This window comes from Orycteropus afer, unplaced genomic scaffold (assembly GCF_000298275.1).
Source record: "Orycteropus afer afer isolate SDZICR_OR568_19922 unplaced genomic scaffold, OryAfe1.0 scaffold00042, whole genome shotgun sequence".
Lineage (NCBI taxonomy): Eukaryota > Metazoa > Chordata > Mammalia > Tubulidentata > Orycteropodidae > Orycteropus > Orycteropus afer.
This window is the reverse complement of record NW_006921629.1, coordinates 10,393,697-10,421,657: the sequence shown is the minus strand read 5'-3', so window position 1 is coordinate 10,421,657 and position 27,961 is coordinate 10,393,697. Positions and strand designations below refer to the sequence as shown.

The 27,961-nt window shown below is 45.4% G+C and overlaps 1 protein-coding gene across 1 annotated transcript; it reads left to right on the top strand.

Moving 5' to 3' along the window:
• PRPF8 (pre-mRNA processing factor 8) lies at positions 1 to 27,956 on the top strand. Its single transcript, XM_007937443.2, has 42 exons — positions 1 to 100; positions 560 to 728; positions 1,838 to 2,002; positions 2,089 to 2,307; positions 2,432 to 2,644; positions 4,076 to 4,201; positions 4,297 to 4,402; positions 5,681 to 5,871; positions 6,002 to 6,121; positions 6,210 to 6,399; positions 6,538 to 6,657; positions 6,769 to 6,903; positions 7,241 to 7,370; positions 7,903 to 8,099; positions 8,206 to 8,412; positions 8,539 to 8,702; positions 8,845 to 8,971; positions 9,099 to 9,291; positions 9,568 to 9,755; positions 9,893 to 10,131; positions 10,314 to 10,460; positions 10,632 to 10,842; positions 11,031 to 11,147; positions 19,318 to 19,565; positions 19,686 to 19,865; positions 20,081 to 20,216; positions 20,333 to 20,502; positions 20,673 to 20,802; positions 20,911 to 21,057; positions 21,223 to 21,383; positions 21,664 to 21,855; positions 22,316 to 22,553; positions 22,688 to 22,816; positions 23,716 to 23,829; positions 23,906 to 24,079; positions 24,379 to 24,572; positions 25,331 to 25,570; positions 25,659 to 25,800; positions 26,922 to 27,062; positions 27,194 to 27,333; positions 27,424 to 27,626; positions 27,802 to 27,956. Exons 1-42 carry the CDS (start codon positions 1 to 3, stop codon positions 27,954 to 27,956), a joined length of 7,008 nt encoding a protein of 2,335 aa, XP_007935634.1.
• The last annotated feature ends 5 nt before the right edge of the window (positions 27,957 to 27,961 follow it).

Here is a 27,961-nt window from a genome sequence, read left to right as displayed (position 1 = left end):
ATGGCCGGAGTGTTTCCTTACCGAGGGCCGGGTAACCCGGTACCCGGCCCTCTAGCCCCGCTACCGGACTACATGTCAGAGGAGAAGCTGCAGGAGAAAGGTGAGGAACCTCACGCGCGGGCCCGGAGACGTGGGGGCGGGTGTGCGCGCGCGCACGCGCGCACGCGCATCAGATTTGAAACCCTATCCCCGCCACACCGTTTGTCAGGTCATTAGGTTTCAACTCCGTCATTCGCTTCATTTATTTTTTTCAGCTAAAGAAGCATTTTTAAGCGTCTCTTACTTGCAGGAGGTGGCCTAAGCAATAGGGGTACAATAGCGATGAAAACAAAGCTGCTGTCTATACGGATTAAATTGCAGTGCAAGAGATAGTAAAAAACTTAAAAATCTGTAACGTGAGGTGACAATCGGAAGTGGCAGAGAGTACTCCTTCTAGATGGGAAAGTCACCTGATTACATCTCTCTGCTGGGTGCCTGGCCTCAGTCTCACGCCCTGTTAGGAGGTGGGGATCATGGAGGTTAAGTGGGTGCAGTCCGTTAAACTGAGATGCCTTTGTAGCCCGAAAATGGCAGCAATTGCAGGCCAAGCGCTATGCAGAAAAGCGGAAGTTTGGGTTTGTGGATGCTCAGAAGGAAGACATGCCTCCTGAACATGTTAGAAAGATTATTCGAGACCACGGAGACATGACCAACAGGAAGTTTCGCCATGACAAAAGAGTCTACTTGGGGTAAGGAATACTTGGAATGATCTCACTTGGAGTTTGGGCCCTTTCTTCCTGTCTCATAGCTTGCAGTGCTAGGTAGCTGGTATCATTTGGGGACAATGACAGCCATCTTGGCAATACAGAGAAAGGAGAGAATCACTAGGGTGACAGTTTCTGGATTTTCCAGTTAGGCTCCTTTTTGCTCTATTTTTTTCTTCCTTATCTGGGACTGGGGCTTTAATTTGTCTTGTTGCTGCTTTGACTTTTTTCATATGTCCCTGTCATTGAATGGATTGAAGCCTAGTGTGGGGTGCTTTCTGCTTCTGGCTGCCTTGAAACCTCTGTGACCAGAATTTCTGAGGTTTGAGGTTTTTAACCCCAAAGGTGTCCATACTCTTTGGTTTCTGTGGCCCCAAACTGGGTGGATATGGGTGCATATATGCCTTAGAAAATCCTGTCCCATTTGGACATAGAAATGTTAGCCACTTAATGAACTGGTCTAAGGCAGCTATGGAAGTTGTATTTACTTCAGTAGTATTTTTTTGAGAACTGTGTTGGGTAATAGGGATATAACACTGAAGAAGGCAGTAATCTCTGCCTTCATGGCATGACGGATATGAAACAAATGGTTATAATAATAATAATAATAATAAAAAGTCACTGCCGTCGAGTTGGTTCCAACTCATAGCGACCCCTCCTTGGGTTTCTGAGGCAGTATCTCTACGGAAGTAGATTGCCCAACCTTCCTTCCGAGGAGTGGCTGGTGGGTTTGAACTGCCAGCCTTCTGGTTAGCAGTCAGATGACTTAGGCACTATGCCATCAGAGCTATGGTGAATATTTTATTTGTGGGAAGGTACAGAAGGAATAAAGTGTGAGTAAACAAGAAGGTGTTTTAAAGAGACTGATATCCAGTATTGCAGGACTGTAAAGTTACAGGGGAGAGTGGTACAAAGTGACGCTGGAGCAACAGGGTTTCTGATCAAAGAGGGTCTGTGTGTGCTGAGGTTGGGAGTTTGAACTCTAGGGCAGGATTTTCTGTGGAATGTAGTTTTGGGGTACCCATGTGACTTTTGTGCATGAGTAGCAGAACACCTTGTCATTTTAGTTACCTTTTCTTTTCCTGTGACCGCAGTGCCCTAAAGTACATGCCCCACGCGGTCCTCAAGCTTCTGGAGAACATGCCCATGCCTTGGGAGCAGATTCGGGACGTGCCGGTGCTGTACCACATCACTGGAGCCATTTCCTTCGTCAATGAGATTCCCTGGGTTATTGAGCCTGTCTACATCTCCCAGTGGGGGTGAGAAGGGCTGGATGATGGTATGTGGTGGCGGTGGTGGCTGCAGGAACAGAGGATGGAAGTTATATAACGTTCTTGACTTCCAGGTCAATGTGGATTATGATGCGTCGAGAAAAAAGGGACAGGAGGCATTTCAAGAGGATGCGGTTCCCCCCTTTTGATGATGAGGAGCCGCCCTTGGACTATGCTGACAACATCCTAGATGTCGAGCCACTTGAGGCCATTCAGCTGGAGCTGGACCCTGAGGAGGATGCCCCAGTGTTGGACTGGTTCTATGACCACCAGCCATTGAGGGACAGCAGGAAGTGAGTGATAGTTCAAGTTATCCTATGAGAATTTTGGAAACTTAGGAGTCTTGGGGCAGCAACAGGTGGCATGGCTTGCCTAGCTGATATACTTACCTGACTTGATTCCCTCTTTTTTACCTAGGTACGTGAATGGTTCCACTTACCAGCGTTGGCAATTCACACTGCCCATGATGTCCACTCTCTACCGCCTGGCCAATCAGCTCCTTACAGACTTGGTAGATGACAACTACTTCTATCTGTTTGATCTAAAGGCCTTCTTTACGTCCAAAGCACTCAATATGGCCATTCCTGGAGGCCCCAAATTTGAGCCTCTTGTTCGAGACATCAACCTACAGTAAGTTGGAGACAGAGGGGATTTTGGCCTCTTGGGTCAAGTAAAACCTACTCTTTTTTTTTTTTTTTTTATTATTATTAGGATTTGGATGAAGATTTACAGAGTAAATTCACTTTTCATACAGCAGTTCACATATACTTTGTCTCATGTTATTGACCAAAATTTACAATGCAGCAGCTCCCCTTCCCCTTCCTCCCCATAGTTACCTCCTCCCAGTGTCCATCACTTCATACTCTTCTGCACCCTGAGCTATCTCCCTGTGCATAAGCAGCCCTTCCTTCTCCCATGATTGTTCTCTCCAGGGCATGTGTCTACTTGAGGTAAATGTTTAACTCACATGCCTGTACTTTGTTTGGCTGGAAACCACAGTTGTGGGTTCAATTCCAGACCTGAAGGGCAACTAGGGGCCATAGTCTCAGTGGTTACACCAGGCTCCATTGGACCAGCAAACCTGGTCCCCACCTTCTTTTTTTTTTTTGCCTCCAAACAATTTTGAGTTTTGTACCACTTTGTTCTCCCTCTTTATGTAGGATCTCCTACATCATTCACATGAACTTATAGGCCCATTGTCTGCCAACCCCATATATGATCTTGGATACACTCTCCATTTAGACACACCCAATTGTTCAGCCTGTTCACCCATCTATCCGTCCCTATACCCATGTTTGCTTTCACTGACAACTCAATACTGTATATGCAAAGGGGTTCATATTTGTTGTCTGTACTGCCCATGCAACTCTCTATGTCTTTGTCATCCTCAATGCTGCCATATTGGTCACTCACATTTGGTACATTGCCCTTCTCTTCACCCAAATCAATATTTATCTCTATCTATCTAACTGCATTCCCTCCCCTCCCCTCCCACCCCTGGTAACCAACAAAGAAAATGTCCTCCAATAGATAAACCTTTCCTTAACTTTTACAATAACGGACTAATACAATATTTGTCCTTTTGTGACTGACTTATTTCGCTCAGCATAATGTCCTCCAAGTTCATCCACGTTATGCGGTGTTTTGCAGATTCTACATTATTCTTTAGCGTTGCATAGTATTCCATTGTGTGAATGTACCAAAGTTTGGTTATCCATTCCTCAGTTGTTGGACATCTAGGTTGTTTCCAAGTTTTGGCTATTGTAAATAGTGCTGCGATGAACATCGGCGTGCATATAGCTGTTCTTGTTATGGCTCTCACTTCTTTAGGGTATATACCTAGTAATGGGATGGCTGGGTCAAATGGTATTTGTATTTCCAACTTTTGAAGGAATCATACTGCTTTCCACAATGGTTGTACCATTTTACAGTCCCACCAGCAGTGTATGAGAGTCCCAATCTCTCCACAACCTCGCCAGCATTTGTAAAACCTACTCTTTGTCTTTAAGATCCCAGTGGAACTTCCAAAATAGTTTGCTCATCCTTGATTCTGTATCCTAGGGATGAAGACTGGAATGAATTCAATGATATTAACAAGATCATCATCCGCCAGCCTATCCGCACTGAATATAAGATTGCTTTTCCTTACTTGTACAACAATCTTCCACACCATGTCCATCTCACCTGGTGAGAGAGCTGGAGCACAGCTGGGGAAGGGAAAGACTGGCAGCTAGGTTGGGCCAGAGCAGGAGAACTTGGGCTGATGTTTCTTTCCGTTTTAGGTACCACACTCCTAATGTTGTGTTCATCAAAACTGAGGATCCTGATCTGCCAGCTTTCTACTTTGATCCTTTGATTAATCCAATCTCCCATCGGCACTCAGTCAAGGTGAGAGAAAGGGAAGAGGGATAGAGAGGGGCACTTGACCTTGGTCTTTTAAGACAGTTTTCTTGAACGTGGCTGAGATATTAACAGACAAAAATGTAGATGGAAGCAGACATGTGTTACATCCTGTTAAGTGTTCTCCTTGAGCTGTAAATTTATTGGAGAGTTTAGCAGTTGACTCAAACCAGGTTATTGGTTTAACCTTGGTCTCTCTTGATTATCCATTTGGGCTTTATTATTATGAGCTCTGTTATCATTTGTCTTAGTCTCTTTCTTCCTCCTGCTTTGTTGTCCCCCAAGAGACTATGATCCCGAGTCTATCCACAGGCCTGGTGATTCTCTCTGAAGGTGTTTGGTTGTCTCTCGGAAGTTATTCCAACTCTGTCTTCTGTTGGTTCTGTGATGTATGTGGCTAATTCTGTAGCACAAGTGCATGTGTAAGGTTATCTTCAGCCAAACCAATCTTTGGTCTAGGGTATATTCTTGTTTGCCCACTCCCACCTGATCTTTTCACTTGTCTATACCTTTATCTGAATAGTCTTAGTCTCTTTCTGTAATCTCTACTGGTCTGTTTGTCTTGTGATGTTGTTTTAATGGAATAGCTTTATTGAGATATAATTCATGTATCCTACAGTTCAGTTACTTAAAGTGCACAATTCAATGGGTTTTTCTCCCAGTGTTTTTTTAAATATATTTACAGAGTTGTGCAAGTCACTACAATCAATTTTAGAACATTTCCATTATCCTAAAAAGAAACCCCATACCCATTAGCAGTCACTCTACATTTTCTCCCAATTCCCCAGCCTTAGACAACCACTCTCTTGCCTTCTTTTTATGTGGATTTACATTTCATTTAAACAGAATCATACAATATATGGTCTTTTGTCACTGGCTTTCACTTACCACAAGGTTTTCAAGGTTCACCCATGTTCCATTGTGTTTTTAATGTGAGCAGACCCCACTCTGCAAGCCCAGTTTTTAGAGCTTGGGTGGGAGATGGTTGCAGTATTTACCTTCTAAGGTATTGGGGCTCCTTTGGGAGGCTTTTTGATAGTAAGCCAACTGCAGTGTGAGGAATGGTGCTTGTTCTCCTGGTTGGCCCTGGCTTGTTCTCTGCTCCCTTGGCCCCCTTTGACCTGGCCCTTTAGGGCTTCTCTTGTCAGGCAGCCCAGTTTCCATGGTAGATGTAGCCACAGTGCTTGGCCCCGGAGAGTTCCCCTGTCATCCCAAGTCTTGTGCCCAGCTCAGTGGCAACTGAGCCCTTGGGGCTTCTTCTTTCAGAGCCAGGAACCGTTGCCAGATGACGATGAAGAGTTTGAGCTCCCAGAGTTTGTGGAGCCCTTCCTGAAGGACACACCTCTCTACACAGACAATACCGCCAATGGCATTGCCCTGCTCTGGGCCCCACGGCCTTTCAACTTACGTTCTGGTCGTACCCGCCGAGCCCTGGACATACCCCTTGTCAAGAACTGGTAAATGCTTTTACCTGTAGGAGTAATAGTGGATGCATAGGAGAAAAGATTCCAATGGAGTAGGCATGTGTCCTTCACCAGAGTGGCTGAAAGGAGAGATAGACCAGGCTCTGGTGGGCTTCTTTTTCAGGTATCGGGAGCATTGTCCTGCTGGGCAGCCGGTGAAGGTGAGGGTCTCCTACCAGAAGCTACTGAAGTATTATGTCCTGAATGCCCTCAAACACCGTCCACCTAAGGCTCAAAAGAAGAGGTAAGGTGCCTGAGAGTCTCTGCTCAGACTTCTTCTTTTCCAAAGATAATCAGTAGGCTAACTCCTACTCTCCTTATTCCAACCCCAGGTATCTGTTCCGCTCTTTTAAAGCCACCAAATTCTTCCAGTCCACGAAACTAGACTGGGTGGAAGTGGGACTGCAGGTTTGCCGCCAGGGCTACAACATGCTCAACCTTCTTATTCATCGTAAAAACCTCAACTACCTGCACCTGGACTACAACTTTAACCTCAAGCCCGTTAAGACGCTCACCACCAAGGTGTCTGCAGTAGTACTTTACTTAAAGGGCTTCTGGATTCAAAGAATGGGAGACTAGTTGTTCTCTGATCTCTGAGCAGGATGTCCAGTCAGGACCATTGCTGGTTACTATTATTTGTGCTCTAATCATCTTTTCCAGGAAAGAAAGAAATCTCGTTTTGGGAATGCTTTTCATCTGTGTCGGGAAGTTCTGCGTCTAACTAAGCTGGTGGTGGACAGTCATGTGCAGTATCGATTGGGCAATGTGGATGCCTTCCAGGTGAGGTTAGGTATTCCCAACCTCTGCCCAGGTGAGGAGGCTGGATGGAGCCTGGGCTGACCCTAGGGGCTGGCTCAAGCTCAAGGCCTAATGAGGGCAATTGTGTTGCAGTTGGCTGATGGATTGCAGTATATATTTGCCCATGTTGGACAGCTGACAGGCATGTACCGATACAAATACAAGCTGATGCGGCAGATTCGCATGTGCAAGGACCTGAAGCATCTCATCTATTACCGCTTCAACACGGTGAGACCCTGTCCTCACAGGCTCACTTCCTCAGACCTCTTTTCATTTTCATACTTAATAAAGGCTCTTTCAGGGACATTCAGAGGTTCCAAGTATGTCATTACTGCCCTCACCTTTTGAATCTCAATACTTTTCCCCCAAAACACATCTTTAGATCCAAATAGAGAATCTTAGTTCCTGGTTTGTGTCCTAAAGTTCTCATTTACCACCTGTTTCAGATGTTAAAACTCCAGAGTTTTTCCTTTTTTGCTGTCCACTGTCCCCCTTCTGCCCAGTTTTCCATCCTTGTCTAGATAAATTGCTAACTTGTGTTCTTGATTACTGCTTGGGATTTTAGGGTCCTGTAGGGAAGGGCCCTGGCTGTGGCTTCTGGGCAGCTGGCTGGCGAGTCTGGCTCTTTTTCATGCGCGGCATCACCCCTTTGTTAGAGCGATGGCTGGGCAACCTCCTCGCCCGGCAGTTTGAAGGTGAGTGGTTTTCTCTTGTGTCCAACTTCTCTTATTGCTTCAAGGTAGACCATGTGTGTTTCTACTCTGTCTTTTGAGTCTCTTGAGAACCCCTGCTTGCTGCGTTTCTTCTAAGTTCTAGTCTCAAATAAAGCTGACCTGATGTCCTGTTTCTTAGGCTTTTTTTCTGGGGCCCTGAGGCTTTCACAGATAGGCGGGAGTGGCAATTCCTCAGCAGCCTAGTTGCTAATATCTGAGGTAGCTTGTCTTTTGGCATGTGCTAGTCACATAGATGCCTTGTTAAACTGATTTCATTGTAACCATGGTTTGTGAGGTAGACATGAAGGTAGAGACCCTTAACTAAAAGCAAGAAATCTTGCCTCCCCCTCCCACTTCTACTGTGGTGAAAACATACATATGACATTCACCAGCATAATCAGTTTCACATTTACAGCTCTGGGACATTGATGACATTTTTCATATTGTGTCCCCATTATTGCTGTCCTTAAGAAATCTTGCTTGTAATCACGATGGGTCCATTCCTTACTTGTAGGCCGACACTCAAAGGGGGTGGCAAAGACAGTGACGAAGCAGCGAGTGGAGTCCCACTTTGACCTGGAGCTCCGGGCGGCTGTGATGCATGACATTCTGGACATGATGCCTGAGGGGATCAAACAGAACAAGGCCCGGACCATCCTGCAGCACCTCAGTGAGGCCTGGCGCTGCTGGAAGGCCAACATTCCCTGGAAGGTAGGTGTCTTCCCCTCCTTCAGGAGGGGAAGGGCTACAACATCTGGATTCCTCAGGGGGCAGTCTGGCTCCTATCAGTTTCTCACTGTGCCTTTTGCACCTTCAGGTCCCTGGGCTGCCGACACCTATAGAGAATATGATCCTTCGATATGTGAAGGCCAAGGCCGACTGGTGGACTAACACTGCCCACTACAACCGAGAACGAATTCGCCGTGGGGCCACGGTGGACAAGACTGTCTGCAAAAAGAACTTGGGTCGCCTCACCCGGCTCTATCTTAAGGCAGAACAGGAGCGGCAGCACAACTACTTAAAGGTTGGGCAGAGGCTGGGCTGGATGTGGGGAGTGGGCAGGAAAGTGTACTGCAGAACTGAGAACCATGGATTGTCCTGGGGGATTTGGGCTACTGTGAGAAGCTAAGTGTCATGTCCTTCTGTGTAGGATGGTCCTTACATCACAGCAGAGGAAGCAGTGGCAGTGTATACCACCACTGTGCATTGGTTGGAAAGCCGTAGGTTCTCTCCTATCCCGTTCCCCCCACTCTCCTACAAGCATGACACCAAGTTGCTCATCTTGGCTTTGGAGCGGCTCAAGGAAGCTTACAGGTGAGGAGAAGGGTAGACAGTTCTTTCTGGGAAGGTAACAGGCGGGATTGGTATCCTTCTCCGAAGAAAGAAGGGTTTGTCTCCATCCTTTGTGGGTTTGGCTTTCTCTTGGTTTTCCCATTCACCTTTCCTGTTTTGTCAGTGTGAAATCTCGGCTAAACCAGTCTCAGAGGGAGGAACTTGGTCTGATTGAACAAGCTTATGACAACCCCCACGAGGCACTGTCTCGCATCAAGCGTCACCTACTCACACAGAGAGCCTTTAAGGAAGTGAGTGAGATGCCAGCCTCCCCACGTTTTCTAGCATTTGGCTATGCTATTCATTTATAATACCCAGAGTGGCACGTTGTCCCAAGTAATTGGTGGATTAGTGTAAGCTAGCTTCCCTGTCCCACAGGTAGGCATTGAATTCATGGACCTCTATAGCCACTTAGTGCCAGTGTATGATGTGGAGCCACTGGAGAAGATAACGGATGCCTATTTGGACCAGTACTTGTGGTATGAAGCTGACAAGCGCCGCCTTTTCCCACCCTGGATCAAGCCTGCTGACACAGAACCACCTCCTCTACTGGTTTACAAGTGGTGTCAAGGTAAGACTTTTCTGGGCTTTTCCCTTGAGGAACAGGGGTGAGTTGGTGTCCACATCAAACTTCCCATCCTGGCAGTGTGATTAGTTTTCTGTCTTGTGCTTGGTAACAAGGAGGTAGCATTGACATTAAACTGTGCAAAGCTGACACGGGGCAATCTAGCTGAATGAGTGGAGTGGTAGTGGGATTGAGTTAATGAGTATGACAATAGCTGTTGTTGGCACTGTGTCCTGAAAGGCAGTTACTAACCTGCTGGAGACCTTTGTTTTCTATCTTCAGGCATCAATAACCTGCAGGACGTGTGGGAGACAAGTGAGGGCGAGTGCAATGTCATGCTGGAATCACGGTTTGAGAAGATGTACGAAAAGATTGACTTGACTCTGCTTAATAGGCTGCTGCGACTCATTGTGGACCACAACATAGCTGACTACATGACAGCCAAGAACAATGTTGTCATCAACTACAAGGTGTCTCTTGGGGCAGAGTAGTAGGGAGTTTCAGGGGAGGTGTCTGGCCCTTTAGTTTAGGATCTGCTGCAGATGGGCTCTGGAGAAGGCTGGGACGTGGCCGTAGGTTGTGAAGAGTTGTCATTCTTGCTTTCTAGGACATGAATCATACAAATTCGTATGGGATCATCAGAGGCCTGCAGTTTGCTTCATTCATTGTTCAGTACTACGGTCTGGTGATGGATTTGCTTGTACTAGGATTGCACCGGGCCAGTGAGATGGCTGGTCCCCCTCAGATGCCAAATGACTTTCTCAGTTTCCAGGACATAGCCACTGAGGCTGCCCACCCCATCCGTCTCTTCTGCAGATATATTGATCGCATCCATATTTTCTTCAGGTGAGGGCTTGCCTGCATTCTTACGTCTGCAGGGCATTGAGATGTAATAAGCCCTGCTTCTAATAGGAGCTTAGTTTGCTTGCTGCTTGGTTTGGGTGGGGCTCTAGAATGGAATGGAGTGAAATCCTATGAGCATGGGGTGCCAGTCTTGGGGTCTCAGCGGTGCGTCTTGTGTGGTGTAGATTCACAGCAGATGAGGCTCGGGACCTGATCCAGCGTTACCTGACAGAGCATCCTGACCCCAACAACGAAAACATCGTTGGCTATAACAACAAGAAGTGCTGGCCCCGAGACGCCCGCATGCGCCTCATGAAACATGATGTCAACTTGTGAGTCAAAGTGTTGGGGCTGGGACCCAAAGAGCGGATAGAGGGGATTTATGAGATAGTGTCCTGGTAGGGGAGTGCAGCTCTGGGGATATGATCAACTTGGCCTTTGAAGGGAACTTCGTTGGAGGCTGACTGACCTGACCATGTATTCCACGTATTCCTTGTGGGCAGGGGTCGGGCAGTGTTCTGGGACATCAAGAACCGTCTGCCACGGTCAGTGACTACAGTTCAGTGGGAGAACAGCTTCGTGTCCGTGTACAGTAAGGACAACCCCAACCTGCTCTTCAACATGTGTGGCTTTGAGTGCCGCATCCTTCCTAAGTGCCGCACCAGCTATGAGGAGTTCACCCACAAAGATGGGGTCTGGAACCTGCAGAATGAGGTACTGCCTGGGAACGGAGCTAGGACTGGCATGACCACCCTGTACCCCAGGGACCGTGGGGGTGAGGCATACCTTTTCATTATCAGTTGTTTGAACCTTGTTGGGTAGGCAGGGCTTCATAGTGGTCAGAAATGGTCCTTGGTCTTTGGCGATTCCAGAGACAAGTTAACCTCGACTTTGTGCTTTAGGTTACTAAGGAGCGAACAGCTCAGTGTTTCCTACGCGTGGACGATGAGTCAATGCAGCGCTTCCACAACCGAGTGCGTCAAATTCTGATGGCCTCGGGCTCCACCACCTTCACCAAGGTAGTAAGGCGCTCTGTGCAGCTGCCCTCGTGTCCTGTTCCTGTCAGTCCTCTCCGCTTTCCCCGCTTTGCTTTCCTTTCTTACCTGTGCTCAGTGGGCCAGTCTCCATGCTTTGTGGTGGGACAGCTTACATGTCAGATCAATCCAGGGTTGTTTTTTTTTTCTTGAGGAATTCCCTATAGGAATTCTGCAGCCTACGTCTGTGTCTTTTTGATGAGTATAAGTTGGATTCTTTAACTTGAACAAAAACATCATTTTCACATCTTTACAAGGTCTTGTCCAAGTCATATGGTCATCTTAATCAGTAGTGTAGAGTACCTGAAGATCCTGGATAGAGTGGGAGGAAAAACATGCAACAAAATTCAAAAACACAATAATGACCAGAATTACCAGTCAGATGAGTCTAATGGGACCCCCAAGACTGTGGCCCTGGGATATACTTTCAGGCCTGGGATAAGACTCACTCTCAAGGGCTGGCTCTCAACCCAACAGCAGTAAGACTTACATGCAGAATCCCCAACCCTGGGCGATGCACCCACCTACTCCACGGAGATACACCCCTTGGAGGAACTGGCTATGGGGCACCAGAGGGGCAGCATTCACTGCCATGGAGGGAAAACTGGACAGACAAGAGTGCATAACTAAGAAGGTCACAGAGATGGGGTAGTCACAGGGAAGGGAACGGAGGAAAGTGGGTTAGGCTTGGGGATGGTAATGGGAACAGCAACAGCAACAACAAAAATGTAGACAACCTGTTAAAAAAGCATGTGTCACTAGCTGTGTCATTTGCCATTCAGTGCTTCCAAAGCCCAGCTGAGGGCAGCTGTAATTTAGACTAGGCTGCGGATTTGTTGACTGTCAAAGAGTTTTTGCATGGTTTATAAAGTCCTCACTCTGGTTTTCCTTAGAATAATTCTTAGTTGTAATATGTTTCTTTTATTCAGACCTTCATATCCCTTAAATCCTGTGCAGAATATGTTACAGTTTTTAGAAAGGTTTCTGTTAAGGATACGCTTATCGTATTAATATTTCTTATATAAAATCTTTCATGATACATTTTCTTAGAGGGTAGTGCTAGGAAAAAGTTTGTCTTTTTAGGTTGGTTTACTCCCCCCAAAAGTGAGTTATTCATTACCATTTGCTGATAGCATTATGTCACACTAGATGTAAGATATAGATAGCCCTTGCCCTCATTGTCTAGTTGGAGAGAAGGATGTATAAGCAGATAATTATAATAGAATTTAGTATTTACAAAGCTGTTGTGTTACTGGGGGAATGATGAGTACTAAATTCTACCCTTGTCTAGGGGAGGGAGAAGAAAGGCTTTCTGGAAGAAATGGCATGTGATGAAGAAGGTGAGGAAGGTCACTCTAAGCCAGAAGTACGGAGATGTAACTAGTGTGATGTATAGGGGCCTATATAAACATTTAGGTAAAATTTTGGATTTGGGAATGCTGGGTGATGAGGCTGGATAAATAGGCAAGAGCCAGGTCATGGAGGTTATTGCATGTCTCATTAAGGATCTTACACCTAGGAGTGAGTATTTTAGATTTCTTTGTTAGGTGGTTCATTCTTACAGGTGTGAAGAAGGTGTATTTCTAGATTAAGAGGGAAAGGATTGGAGGCCAGGTTTGTGCACTACTATGTGAGTCCAGATAAAAATGATGAGAACAGTGAAAGCAAGGGAACAGATTTGATTAGTTAGTGGGTGAAGTGAACAGAATTTCTTTGGTGGGATGCCAGGGGAAAGGGAAGAGTCAAGATGTTTAGCTTTGGACCCAGAGGCCACTAAATGTGAGACCACAGGAAGAGGAGCATGTTTAGCAGGGAAGGTACATTCGTTTATTTAGGACCTGTGAAATTTGAGGTTCCTGAGAACATCTGAGTGGTGATGTCCAGCAGACAGTTTTTATATCTTATTCCAAGATATGTGTATGTGTTACCTTTTAATGTAGGTGCAACTGGGTTATGCCTTAAAATCCATGATAGGTCATACTTTAACTGGTAGTGCCCCCCCCCAGTGATGATTTTTAAAAACATTTTAGATCTCTAAGATTTGGTGGGAAATAGTGTGAGTAAGTCAGTGCATTCACTTAGGTTTCTGTAGGATGTCCAAAGGAAGGTACTTAGTGGTCGGAAGCATGGAGGCCAGGTCAGGGCTGAAGATAAAGATTGAGGACTCTGTCCGCATAAGCATGGTGGCTGAAAGGTCAGGAGTGAGTGAGATTGCCCAGGGCAAGCGTGAAGAGGGAGAAGAGCAGAGGAGTAAGTTTGGAGCCATGAGGAACACTGAGAAGCAGTGTAGCCAGAACCGGGAGACTGCAGGGTCATGGGAGCCAAGGCTGTCAAGAGCGAGTGTCAAGAACTGATGCAAGTGCTTAACAGTGTCAGTTGCCTAAGAGCAGTTCAGTTAGATAAGGACTAAAATGTATCCATTGGGCTTGGCAGTTAGGACGTCATTGGTGACCTTAGCAAGAGCTGTTTCAGAAATAGTAGGGATGGAAGCCAGATGGCAGTGGGTGAGGTTTATGGGAAGTAAGGAAGTGCAGACAGCGAGTACAGTCTACTTGCCAATTTGGTAAGAGGAAGGACATTAGATGCTACATAGAGGGAAATATATAAGTCAGGGCATGTGTTTCTAGAATGGAAGTGAGTTGAGTGTGCTTCAGTTAAGAAGGATCCAGTAGTAGTTGAAATTACGAGAGAGAAGTGTGATAATTGATGAGAGAGTGCTATGGGGGAGTTCAGTAAAGCTGAACTTAAAGGGCAAGCAGAGGAGAACGTCCTCTGAGCCTAACAGAAAAGTGATTAGGATAGATGTGCATGTAGTTAAGTGTGTAATGGGAAGTTCTAACAGTTTGTCAGCCAGGCCTTGGCTGGATTAAGGGATATAGTGAGCTTGAGGATGGAGGCAGGCAGGATATGATAGGATTCTTGAAGGAACTGAGGGGCTTGGCAGGTATACCGGGGTCCAGGTGAGCATCAATAAACTGACACAACTAAGTGAGTGTGAGTCCTTCCCAGAAGCCCTCAGCTACTCAGTGACAGAGTGGAGAAAGCAAATAGGTTATGGTAGTGGTTTGAGATTTGGTGTTATCAGGGGTGTGAGTGAGTGGGAAGGGGTTGGACACAAAGTAATCAAGATGCTGACCTGGGGCCCGGATAATGGGGGGCGGGAGGGGAGAAGGAAGAGGTCAGCGGCCTTGAGAAAAATGTGGGGATCAAGAGAAGAGGTGTTTGAGATTGAATAGCCCGAGTGCTTGGGAAGTATCTGAATGAGTGTAATGATCAGATGCACTGGTTCTGGGGTGAAGCTGGATTCTGATCATAGCTTCATCACATGACTGGTTGGGACCTTAAGCAAGTTATCCACCCTGGCCTCAGTTCTCCCTTACATAAAGTGGGAATACCTAGCTCAGAGGGCTTTTGTGAGAAGTAAATGGAATAATGTGTATATTAAGTTGATCTGTATTACTCAATAAATTGCTTTATAACAGTTTGCTCATTAATTAGAGGGACTACATACAGATTATCATCGAGAGCTCCGGTGGCTCGGTGGTTAAGGTTTTTGGCTGCTAACTAGAAAGTTGGCAGTTCAAACCCACCAGCAGCTCAGTGGGAGGGTAAAGATTTATAGCCTTGGAAACCCAGTGGTGGGTCACTGCAAGTAAGAGTTGACCTTATGGCAATGGTTAGGGATTATAATCAGATAGTAGATACTGGAATTTGCTGTCTGAGGTGGCTTAAGGAGTTCTGGTGGCGTAGCGTGAGGTGCCTAAGTTAAAGGCAGTTGTCTTGTAATATCTTGGTGTAATATCTCCAGTGTTCATGATAAAAAGAGAGTTTCCAGTAGGGCTGAAGGTGGCTGCATGTTATAGCTCTTATTCTTTCATCTGAAATTCTCCTTTCTCTTGGACTCTAATCACTGCTGCCACCAGTGCTCTTGCCTTAGGTGTGTTCTTGCTCCTTTTTTTTAATAAACTAGCCCAAGCTTGGACCCACGAGCCTTCCCTTCATCCCTAGTAGCAGCTGTGAAGTAAGGCTGAAACATTTAAACAGGATTTGGATACAGGCCAAGAATAACAGACGGGAAATACGCATACACCAAGTTAGATAATACGGTTTACAATTCACATTCTCACCTCCAAGAATAAAGCACTGGGAACTGCAACAAAATAGGAGAGTTTTGTGGTACAGACCATACAGCTGGCAAATCCAGATGCCATGTATCGTCAGAGAACTTAGTAAGCCTGGGGACTGTCCTTAAAAAAGGTCTGTTTGCCTTTATCTTCACATGTAGCCTGTTCTGACCCCTGGCCCTCCTTTCTGTATGTCTGCTGCCTTGGCTGTCTTATCTTGATCCTAAACTAGATAGGTGCTCAGTCTGGCTTTATGATTTGGTTCTGGCTGTTACCTCATTTTGCAGTCCCTTCTCCCTGCCTGTCTGAATACTATTGCTCAAGGCAGTTTTCTGTATAATTCCAGACAACTTGATCTTTCACTTCATTAATTGTCCTGAAGACATTTTCTATATATTTTCAATGATTTTTTTTTTGTCTATTCTACCAATTACTTAGAGAGGAGTGTTGGAAATCTCCAGTTATAGATTGATTGGGTTCATCTTTCAGGTCGGTCATTTTTTTGCTTCGTGTATTTTGAAGCTTTGTGTGTATTTAGGATGTCTTCAAGATGAATTGACTTCTTGATCATTATGAATTCTCCCTCTCTTTTCATGGTATCGATCCCTGTTCTGAAGTCTCCTTTGATATCAGTAGTGCCCCCCCAACTTTGTTTATTTCTGTGGATATCTTTTTCTGTACATTGACTTTTCTGTCTTTACTTCTCTATGTCTTTATAATTGAAGAGCTTGTTTTATAAACAGTATATAGTTGGATGTTGTTTTTTTACATCTGTTTTGACAGTCTTTGCCTTGTAAGTGATCTAAATATTCTGATTACACTTAATTATCAATCAATATCATTGGGTTTAAATCTGTCATTTTACTATTTGTTCTTTTATTATTTTTTTCCTTTTTCCTTGCCTTCCATTAGATTGAGTCTTTTATGATTCTAATTTATCTCAGTTCTTGTGTGCCTTTGAGTCAATCCTGGCTCATAGTAACTCTATAGGCAGAGTAGAACTGCCTCATAGGGTTTCCTAGGCTGTAATTTTTACAGGCGCAAATCAGCTGGTGGTTTGAACCACCAACCTTTTGGTTAACAGCTTTGTTAACCATTGCACCACCAGGACTCCTGAGGGTTTATATAAGTATCTGATTTACCACAGTCTTTCTACTCCTAGAGGAGCTCTGGTGGTGCAGTAGTGAAGGCATTCAGCTGCGAACCAAACAGCTGTCAGTTGGGACCCACCAGCTGCTCTTTGTGAAAAAAGATGAGGCAATCCTGCTCTGTAAAGATGTACAGCCTTGGAAGACAGATGAGGCAATTATACTCTGTCCTCCAGGGTCACTATGAGTCGGAATTGACTCGATGGTATAGGTTTGGTTTGGTTTTGATGTCTACTACTAATAATAGACATATAGTGCAAGATCTTACATTATATTTCTGTTTTCACTCTCCCATCCTTTGTAGTAATTTTGTAATACATTTTAATTGTACACGTATAAGAAACTTCATAATACATTGTTACTATTTTTTGCTTTAAACAACTTTTATCATTTATAGAAATATAAAATGAGGAAAAAATGCCTTTTACATTTTACCCACATACTATTTCCTATCATCTTTATTCCTGTGTATGGGTCTTGATTTCCACCTGGTGTTTTTCCTTCTGCCTAAAGAATTTCCTTTAACTGGTATTGCCCTTGGTGTTACTGTTAAGAATATGCACAGCAGAACACACAGCATTCACCAATTGAAAATCGCCACACGTACAATTCATTGGCTTTAGTTATGTCTTCAAGTTGTGCAGACATTCTCCCCCTTCTTTTCAGAATTTGTCCTCCCCCTATAGCATAAGCTCACTGCTCCCTAAGTTTTATTTAATCTTTTGAGTTCCTGTTGTCAGTTTGATGCCATGCAGATAGATCTTGAAAGAGCACAATGTTCAAGGTAGACATTTCTTCACTAGTTAAGCTAAATTATTGTTTGGTTTAAAGAAGACTTTAGGGATATTTTAAAGAAGACTGTAGAGAGTATAATATTTCTTTTAGGGTAGGTCTGCTGGTAGTGAATACACCCAGCTTTTATTTGTCTGAAAAAGTCTTTTGCCTTCATTTCTGTTGATAAGTTTTCACATTCACGGATATTTTCTTCTGCAGTTTCTGTTGTTATTCCCATCCATTGTTTTGTTTTCAACATTTTACTGTGATTTGGCTGAAATTTTACAAAGCTGACTCATTGACATTTAGTGGTTCACACACATTTTGATTGTGACACTGGTGGTTACCTTCCCAGCAGTGTAACATGTTACCTCCCATTTGTTACCCATCCAGTGTATCTTTTTGTTTCAGGTATTCTGAGGTTTTTGTTTGTTTTAACCTCTAGAACTTCCATTTTGGTCTTTTTAAAATCTTCTATTTCTTACTGTGCACGTCTTCTTTACATACGCAAAGCATATTAAAGTTTCAGAATAGCTGTTGTGAGGTCGTTCTCTGCTGATTCTATCCTGTGTTGTCTGTAAGTCTGTTTCTATTGATTGATTTTTCTTTTTGTTATAAGTTACTTATTTTTACTGCTTTGTATGCCTGGCAATATTTTATTAATGCTGTACATTGTGAATATTATATTGTTGATTGCAGGCTTTATTTATTTATTAAATTGTGATTTGGGTGAAAGTTTACAGAGCAAATTCACTTTCCATACAGCAGTTGTCTCATGACATTGACTACAATTTACCCCAATGCAACAACTCCACTTCCACTTCCTCCTGATAGTTACCTCTTACCTGCGTCCATCCCTCCATGCATTCCTGCCCCCTGAGCTATCTCCCTGTGCACAAATAGCCCTTATTTCTCCCATGATTTTTCTTTCCAAGGAGTATATCTGCCTTAGGTAAATGTTCAACTCATATGCCTGTCTTTTGTTTGGCTGGAAGCCACAGGTATGGGTTCAGTCCCAGACCTGAAGGGCAGCTAGGGGTCATAGTCTCAGTGGTTCCATCAGGCTCTATCAGACCAACAAACCTGGTCCGTCCCCCCCTTTCTTATTTTTTTTTCCAAATGATTTTGAGTTTTGTTCCACATTGCTATCCTTCTCTATCCAGGATCTCCTACATAGATCCCCCTCTGAGTGGTTGACAGTGGTAGCTGGGCACCATCTAGTTCTTTTGGTCTCATACTCTTATAGGCTGTGGATCACGTGGTGTACCAGTCGCTTAAACTAATTGTTTCCATCCATAAATCTTTGATTTTCTTCATTCTTCTTTATTCTGGATGAGGAGAGACCCATTGTTGCATCTAGATGGCTGCTTGTAAGCTTTTAAGATCCCAGTCAGTATTTGCCAAACTAGGAGGTGGAACATTGTTTTGTGTAGTATGTTATGCCAGTTGAGCTTGGTGTCCCTTGCGATTATGGTCCTGAGCCCACAGGTTCAGCTACTTGCTCCCTCTGGGTAGCTATCTGTGACCAAGAAGTGACTACAACCTTGTCCCTTGTCAGCTCTACTATTTACCTAAGAACTCTTAAAAATCATACAAAAACAGTTATAGGACCATTGTCTGCCAACCCTATACGTGGTCTTGGGTACACTCCCTGCTGCATAGATATACCTAATAGTTCAGCCTGTCCAGCCATCTATCCAAAAGGCAATTTTTTTAAAAAAATAATATTCTGATGTGTTTTAGGAGAAGGTTTACAGACTAATTTCTCATTAGTAATTTTTACACTGATTATTCTGTGCCGTTGGTTACAGTTTTCACAGCGTGTGCCAGCATTCTCATTGTTTCCATTCTGTTTGTTCTGATTCCATTGATGTAGTTTCTCTTCCCCTCCTTGCCTTCTCATCTTTGCTTTTGGGTAAATGTCGACTATTTGGTTCATTGTTTAAGGGAGCACACTCTTCACTGGTGATAATGTTTTATAAGCCAGTCCACTATTTGTCTGAAAGGTCAGTTCTTTTTTGACAACCAGAGAGAATGTAACTGATTGTATCAGTAATCCTCAGCTCCCTCTCTCTCACATGACTCATTTGTAATTCTCTCTCTTTTCAGATTGTGAATAAGTGGAACACAGCTCTCATCGGCCTTATGACATACTTTCGGGAGGCTGTGGTGAACACCCAGGAACTGCTGGACTTGCTAGTAAAGTGTGAGAACAAGATCCAGACACGTATCAAGATTGGTCTCAACTCCAAGATGCCGAGTCGATTCCCCCCTGTTGTGTTCTACACCCCTAAGGAGTTGGGTGGCCTCGGCATGCTCTCAATGGGCCATGTACTCATCCCCCAGTCTGACCTCAGGTAGGGCATGGCGGAAAGTCTTGCTGGACCCTGTGGCTTAGACCCTGCAGGAAGGGGGTGCTTCTTTACTTCTAGGCTTTTGTTTTTCTTCTTTCTGATCTCGCTTGTGCCTCAAAACAGGTGGTCTAAGCAGACTGACGTAGGAATTACACACTTCCGTTCAGGAATGAGCCACGAGGAGGATCAGCTGATCCCTAACCTGTACCGCTACATACAGCCCTGGGAAAGCGAGTTCATTGATTCCCAGCGGGTCTGGGCTGAGTACGCACTCAAGAGACAAGAGGCCATTGCTCAGAACAGGTGGGCATCCAAGCAGGCGTAGCAGTCCTGGTGGGGGCGGAAGAGGGTGGTAAGCTTTTGAGGCCTGTGTGAAGGCTGGGGGCAAAGCATGTCATGTTTTTTATAGAGACAAGGAGGCAGATTCTACTTCTGACCCTACTTATCCTTGGCCAGAAATGAATGCTGAGCTTTTCATATGACAAACTGTTTTGACTTTAAATTTTTTTCTTTGGCAGACGGCTGACTTTAGAAGATCTAGAAGATTCATGGGATCGTGGCATTCCTCGAATCAACACCCTTTTCCAGAAGGACCGACACACCCTGGCTTATGATAAGGGCTGGCGTGTCCGAACTGACTTTAAGCAGTACCAGGTAGGTGGAGGGGCTAGTGGGAGAGATTTTCCCTAAATCAGGAGAAATCGTGACCATGATGGGATACCTGGGGCAGTAGGTGCCAGGTGTTTGACTGTGACTGGCTCACCCTCTAGGTTTTGAAGCAGAACCCTTTTTGGTGGACACATCAGCGGCATGATGGAAAACTGTGGAACCTAAATAACTACCGTACAGACATGATCCAGGCCTTGGGTGGTGTGGAAGGCATTCTGGAACACACGCTCTTCAAGGGCACGTACTTCCCTACCTGGGAGGGGCTCTTCTGGTAAGGATTCTTTTCTCTTCTTACAAGTCTTACCACAGCCCTCTGAGCTCATCCCTTGCTCAACCCTCTGTGAGGTCTATTATGGTGTTGCCCAGACAGCCACCCTTAGGAGGTCAGCCATACTCTGAGAGATGGCAGGGGTCCGTCACCTGATCTCTTCTGCTTCCCAGGGAGAAGGCCAGTGGCTTTGAGGAATCTATGAAGTGGAAGAAGCTAACTAATGCTCAGCGATCAGGATTGAACCAGATTCCCAATCGGAGATTTACCCTTTGGTGGTCCCCAACCATCAACCGAGCCAATGTGAGTGTAATTGATAGACTCGGGAGCTGGGAAGCTGAAAAGAAGACTGCTTCTACTTTCTAGTTACATGTCTTCATCTGTAGTGTCTCCTCCTTCTTTGTCTGTCAGGTCTATGTAGGCTTCCAGGTGCAGCTGGACCTGACAGGGATTTTCATGCACGGAAAGATCCCCACGCTAAAGATCTCCCTCATCCAGATCTTCCGTGCTCACTTGTGGCAGAAGATCCACGAGAGTATTGTCATGGACTTGTGTCAGGTGAGCCAGAATGAGGGGTGGTCAGCTTGCTCTTTCTGGAATGGGAAATCCACCCCGATGGCTTGGAGGATGGTGCCAGGTACCATGTTATCTTAGGTTCTGTAAGCCCTCGTTCTATTTGGGCTGCCATAACAACAACCGTAATCTTTCTACTTTGGCCTCTAGGTGTTTGACCAGGAACTCGATGCACTGGAAATTGAGACTGTCCAAAAGGAGACGATCCATCCTCGAAAGTCCTATAAGATGAACTCATCCTGTGCAGACATCCTGCTCTTTGCCTCCTACAAATGGAACGTGTCCCGGCCCTCACTGCTGGCAGACTCCAAGTGAGTGCCGTATGAGTCAGTGTCATTGGTCTAGCAATACTGCTTTGGGGATTATCCCCTGTTCTTTTAAACTTGGAGCTAGTACTACCTCTGGATCCTGTCAGCACCCTCAGCCAGGTCTGCCAATTCTCTGGAGGTCTTGCTGCTCTAAAACAGGCAGAGGGATTACTGTTTTGGGATAATTAGGAGTAGTGGCTAGGGAGTTCTTGTGGTTCTGGGAACACTAGTTGCACCTGAGACTTCTTGGAAACCTAGTCCTCTGACCTCTCTCTACCCTCAGGGACGTGATGGATAGCACTACCACTCAGAAGTATTGGATTGACATCCAGTTGCGCTGGGGGGACTATGATTCTCATGACATTGAGCGCTATGCCCGGGCTAAGTTCCTGGACTACACCACAGACAACATGAGTATCTACCCTTCACCCACGGGTGTGCTCATTGCAATTGATCTAGCTTATAACCTGCACAGGTGAGTTGAGGCTCAGAGCATCTTTTCCATCACTCTCTTACCTTAATGTTAACATGGTTTTTTCAGTTTACTCAACTTAACTATATGGATTTGTTTGCTGTGGACATTTTATGTAAGTAGAATCATATAATATATGACCTTTTTTGTGTAACTTCTCTTGGTATAATGTTTTCAGGTTTCATTCAGGTTATAGCATGTATCGATACTTAAGTGCTTTTTATGGCTAAAAATATTCCATTATATGGCTGTACCACATTTTGTTTATCCATTTATCAGTTGAACCTTTCCCCCTCTGGCTCACTGACTTTTCTTCTTGCCTGCATATACACATATTGGCCTATCATCAGCTTGGCCAACAGGTCGTTTTTACAAATCAGTCTTTCTTTTTAGAGTTTGTTTGCCTTCTTCCTGGGGCTTCTAGCCTGACCTTAACTTTCCTTGCTGCCCCCTCCCCTTACAGTGCCTATGGAAACTGGTTCCCAGGCAGCAAGCCTCTCATACAGCAGGCCATGGCCAAGATCATGAAGGCAAACCCTGCCTTGTATGTGTTACGTGAACGGATCCGCAAGGGCCTGCAGCTCTATTCCTCTGAACCCACTGAGCCCTATCTGTCCTCCCAGAACTATGGTGAACTCTTCTCCAACCAGATTATCTGGTTTGTGGATGACACTAATGTCTACAGAGTGACTATCCACAAGGTGAGTATTGAAAGCAGTGTAGGGTTTGGGACCTGTATGCCTGTGGGGGGTAGTAGGGCAAATGCATGTGCATATTGGGCTGAGGGTGGGATGGTGGTGTACAGGTCATGCTAACTAACCTAATAATTCTTTAGACTTTTGAAGGGAATTTGACAACCAAACCCATCAATGGGGCAATCTTCATCTTCAACCCACGCACAGGACAGCTCTTCCTTAAGATAATCCACACGTCTGTGTGGGCTGGACAGAAGCGTTTGGGACAGGTGAGCAGGTTGAAAGGCAGGCTGTAGAACCTTGCTGCCCTTTTGGTGAGTGTGAGAGAGAATGTTTATATCTGCTCTTTCTCTCTGTTGAAAGACTGAGGACATCTCACTTGAGATTTTTTTCTAAAATTGGGATGTGTTCTCCTATAGGAGGCCTCATTACTTGTCACTTGGTCTCTCTGCTTCCTGAATCTCCTATCTCTAACCTGTGTTGAACAGGCCCACCAAAAATCTTTCTGAAGGGAGCAGATACTCTTAAACAATGACTTTAACCAGCTTCTCTATCTCAAAACTTTTGGTAGTACCTACCTTCTTGCTAAATTAACTCTTTGGCTTCCTGGACACTTGGTACCTGGCTGTGCTGTACCTATCAGGCCACATTTTCTCTTCCTGTATAGCAGGCTTCCTCTTGCACTCAGTCCATGGTCCTAGTAAGCCAAAAACCATGCCTCTTGCACTCAGTCCATGGTCCTAGTAAGCCAAAAACCATGGTGCTCATTTCTACCTCTACGGCTTTGCTCCATATTTCTCTCTGAGTGTATTCGCTTCCTTTGTCTGTTAATCACAGCCTTACTCATCCCTTAAAGATCCATTTCTTTGTGCAGCTATTTATGACCCTAGTGGCTTTTTTTTTTTTTTTTTTTTTTTTTTTTTGTCTCTGAACTCCTAATACATAGTTAACCATATAGTCATATTCTGGATTATGATATTTTCTTGTTTGAGTTTTGTCTGGCCGGCTAGATTGAAAACCCCTTTTGGGTAATACCAGCTGTTACATCTATACGTCCTACATTGCCTATCAATGACACAGTTTGATTATTTCAAAACGAGGATTTTTTGTTTTGGTTGCTCTAGGAGAATGAAATGTAATTTCCATACAATTCTTTGTCATGTTTTAGTTGGCTAAGTGGAAGACGGCTGAGGAGGTGGCTGCCTTGATCCGATCTCTCCCTGTGGAGGAGCAGCCCAAGCAGATCATTGTGACCAGGAAGGGCATGCTGGATCCATTGGAGGTGAGCGGGTGGAAGACATTGAAGAAAGGGCCAAGATCTCCAGGCTGTTTCTAATCTTGGACTTGATCTTTCTTAGGTGCACTTGCTGGACTTCCCCAATATTGTGATCAAAGGATCGGAGCTCCAACTCCCCTTCCAGGCTTGTCTCAAGGTGGAGAAGTTTGGGGACCTCATTCTTAAAGCTACAGAGCCTCAGATGGTTCTCTTCAACCTCTATGATGACTGGCTCAAGACCATCTCCTCTTACACGGTATAAAGCCACCTCAGGAAGAGGGTCCCCTAACTCTAGGAAGACTAGGTTTGGTGTCAGCAGAAGGTCCTGTGCCTTAGCTTTTCCCACAAACCCCTTAATGAAGCCATTTTCACATCTTCAGCTTACAGATGGGAAGAGAGACTGTGCTCTGCATATGAGGTTGACTTACTCGTGAGGGGTGGTTGAGCCTTATAGTTTGAAATCCATTCTTGGGTTCCCAGGACGGATAAGATAAAGAAGGGGTGGGAGAGCCTCAAGTGGCTGACTTCTCCCCACTCACCCACATCTCTTTCCAGGCTTTCTCCCGTCTCATCCTGATTCTGCGTGCCCTGCATGTGAACAACGATCGAGCAAAGGTGATCCTGAAACCAGATAAGACCACTATTACAGAACCACATCACATCTGGCCCACTCTGACTGATGAGGAATGGATCAAGGTGGAGGTGCAGCTCAAGGATCTGATCTTGGCCGACTATGGCAAGAAAAACAAGTGAGCAGTGACGATGGGGAGACAGGTGGGAGAGCCAGAAGGGTGAAGTGGGTGGCTCAGTATGTGGTTGCCGATTTTACTGAACAACATTTAGGCTCAGCACTTTCTCGAGAAATGCTTACAGATGTTTAGAAAAGACATAGATGAAGTAGACTGTCATCAGATAGTGTACGAGATGTCTGTATTTTTGGCCATCTGTCTGATTCTTGGGCAGTGTTTCTCATTGGAGGCATTGTTGCTGTTTTGGGCAGGGCATCTCTTTCCTGTCCATACATTACAGGAAGTTTTAACATTCCAGACCCCCAGGTACCACTGCTAAAAGTGTACATACACTGCCTTCCTTCTAGCCACACCCTTGCTGTCATTGTGACAACCAAAATTGTCTATAGATTTCCAAATATCCCCAAGAGTGACAGTGCCAGCTCTGATTAAGAACCAGTGTTTTTGAGCATTGTCCTCAAGGACAAGTGCAGGGCACTTGTGTGTCTAGGCAGAGTGGGAGGTGGGAGTGCTGAGCAGGCCGAGCTGAACTGAAAGGTGCACATGCACCGTGCCCACCTGCCTGGCACGTGAGGGGTCTTATCCGTGTCAGTGCATCTTCGTTTCCTTTAGAAGTGTCATTTGAGGAGTGCTGGGGCAAGAGATAGGCTTCCCTGCCCCTCCACACACACGATGTTACAACTTGCCGTCGAGGCAGAAGTGACCCAGGGAGCCAAGGGAAAGGGAGCCTTGTGGTGTGACTCACACTGTCCCCACAGTGTGAATGTGGCATCGCTGACACAGTCAGAAATTCGAGACATCATCCTGGGGATGGAGATTTCAGCACCATCCCAGCAGCGACAGCAGATAGCAGAGATCGAGAAGCAGACCAAGGAACAGTCACAGCTGACTGCGACACAGACGCGCACTGTCAACAAGCATGGTGACGAGATCATCACCTCCACCACCAGCAATTATGAGACCCAGACTTTCTCGTCTAAGACCGAATGGAGGGTCAGGTACTGAAAAGGGCAAGGGGCTGGGGAAGGAAGGGAATGGATCCCCGTGCTTGAGCTGAGAAATACTTAATGCTCCGCCTGTGTCCAGGGCCATCTCTGCTGCTAACCTGCACCTAAGAACCAATCACATCTATGTTTCATCTGATGATATCAAGGAGACTGGTTACACCTATATCCTTCCCAAGAATGTGCTTAAGAAGTTCATCTGCATATCTGACCTCCGGGCCCAAGTGAGTGAGTGTGTTCAACAGTGTACTGTGTACTCAATGCTTTATGTGCCTGAAACTCACCAGAGATTTCATGGAGCTTGAGATGCTGGTTTCAAAATGTATGGAAGATTAAATATACAAGGTTAGCCAAAACAGTGAGGAGAATTTTGGCTCCCACCAGATGTCAAACCATATTGAAAAGCTATGGTAATTAAGAGAAGACAGTAGTGGTCTAGCAGTTATTGGAAGAGAGTAGCATATAGTTTGAAACACACTCATGGATAGAAAATAAATGTGGATCAAGTCTGGGGATTAAGGATGCCATACAGTATTAAAGCAATTGGAAAAAGGTGGCTACATCACTCGTCATAATAAAATCTAGGTGAACTATAGATCTGAATATAAAATACTAAACTGTGGAGTGAGTATTAGAAGAAAATATTTGTGACCTTAGTATTAGAGTCCTTTTTAAACAAGACACAACACACATAACTACAATTATCTATTGATAGCTTGGATGTGACGAAGGGTACTACAGAAGACAAACTAGAAATAGGAAATATTTGCATAACTAAGAGATAATGTATTAGCATCTAGAATAGAGAATTCTCAAGGCAGCTAAAGAAGGTTAATTGTAGAAGAATGGGCGAAGAATACAGAAAGGTAGGTCAGAAAAGGAACTACAAATGGTGAAGTCATATGAAAATATGTTCAACTTTACTGGTAATCAGAGGAATTTGTATTTTTATCAAATACCATTATGTGGCCATTGGGTTGGTAAATGTGAAGACTGTTAATACCCTGTGTTAGTGAGGTTATGGGAAACAGGTCCTCTTACTTTGCTGATGGCAATATAAAACTTAAAATACTACCTAGTGCTGGTTACACTAATGTGTTCATGTGAAAATACACTGAGCTGTATGCTTGTATACTTGGTGTTTTACGTATACTTCAGTCATCAGCTGGGGAGCTGTGGACCCCACTCAAGGGGTTCTGCAGTGGTGACTCTGATGCAGGAGGTTCTGCCCACATTCTGAGAAACACTGTCCTTGTTCTTGGGAGAACGACCACAGCACAGAGCTGACAGCCAGCACCCGGACTCTGGGCTGGTACTTAGTTTGGCCTGGCCCCCTTGTCTCCAGATTGCAGGGTACCTGTATGGGGTGAGCCCTCCGGACAACCCTCAGGTGAAGGAGATCCGCTGCATCGTGATGGTTCCACAGTGGGGCACTCACCAGACCGTGCACCTGCCCAGCCAGCTGCCCCAGCATGAATACCTCAAGGTAAGAGACAGCGTGAGGTGGGAGAACTGGAGCTTCTGTTGGTGGAAGGAAAGCAGACTTGTTACTCCTGGGTAGGAATTCCTGTCTGCAGATAGGATTCTAAACCGCCCTTTACTGCTCTTGGCCTACAGGAGATGGAGCCTTTGGGTTGGATCCACACTCAGCCCAACGAGTCCCCTCAGCTGTCACCCCAGGATGTCACTACCCATGCTAAGATCATGGCTGACAACCCATCTTGGGATGGCGAAAAGACCATTATCATCACTTGCAGGTGGGCGTGGGAGGAAGTGTGGTACGGGAGTTGTAGGGCAGGCCTGGAGCAGTGGCCTGAGCGTTGACTCTGGTCTCATTCTCCCCCTAGCTTCACGCCAGGTTCCTGCACCCTGACAGCCTACAAGCTTACCCCGAGTGGGTATGAATGGGGCCGCCAGAACACAGACAAGGGCAACAACCCCAAGGGCTACCTGCCCTCGCACTATGAAAGGGTCCAGATGCTGTTGTCGGATCGCTTCCTTGGCTTCTTTATGGTCCCTGCCCAGTCCTCATGGAACTACAACTTTATGGGTGAGTGGGGGGCAGGATGTTGGCTGGGGAGCACAAGGAGTGGCAATGGGGTTAGTTCATCATCCTTAAAATTTGGAGCCTGGCTATGGCTTGGAGATAGATAGCCCAGGGGCTCAGGCTGGGTGAGGAAGGTGGACCCCTTGTTAACATTTGCTATTTTTTTTTCCACCCCAAGGTGTACGGCATGATCCCAACATGAAGTATGAGCTGCAGCTGGCAAACCCCAAAGAGTTTTACCACGAAGTGCACAGACCCTCCCACTTCCTCAACTTCGCCCTCCTGCAGGAGGGTGAGGTCTACTCGGCAGACCGGGAGGACCTCTATGCCTAATTGTT

Coding starts and splice junctions, on each gene's coding strand:
- PRPF8 (XM_007937443.2), top strand. CDS start 1: ATGGCCGGAGTGTTTCCTTACCGAGGGCCGGGTAACCCGGTACCCGGC. Junction 101..559: donor GGAGAAGCTGCAGGAGAAAG/GTGAGGAACCTC, acceptor ATGCCTTTGTAG/CCCGAAAATGGCAGCAATTG. Junction 22,817..23,715: donor GACAGAAGCGTTTGGGACAG/GTGAGCAGGTTG, acceptor GTCATGTTTTAG/TTGGCTAAGTGGAAGACGGC.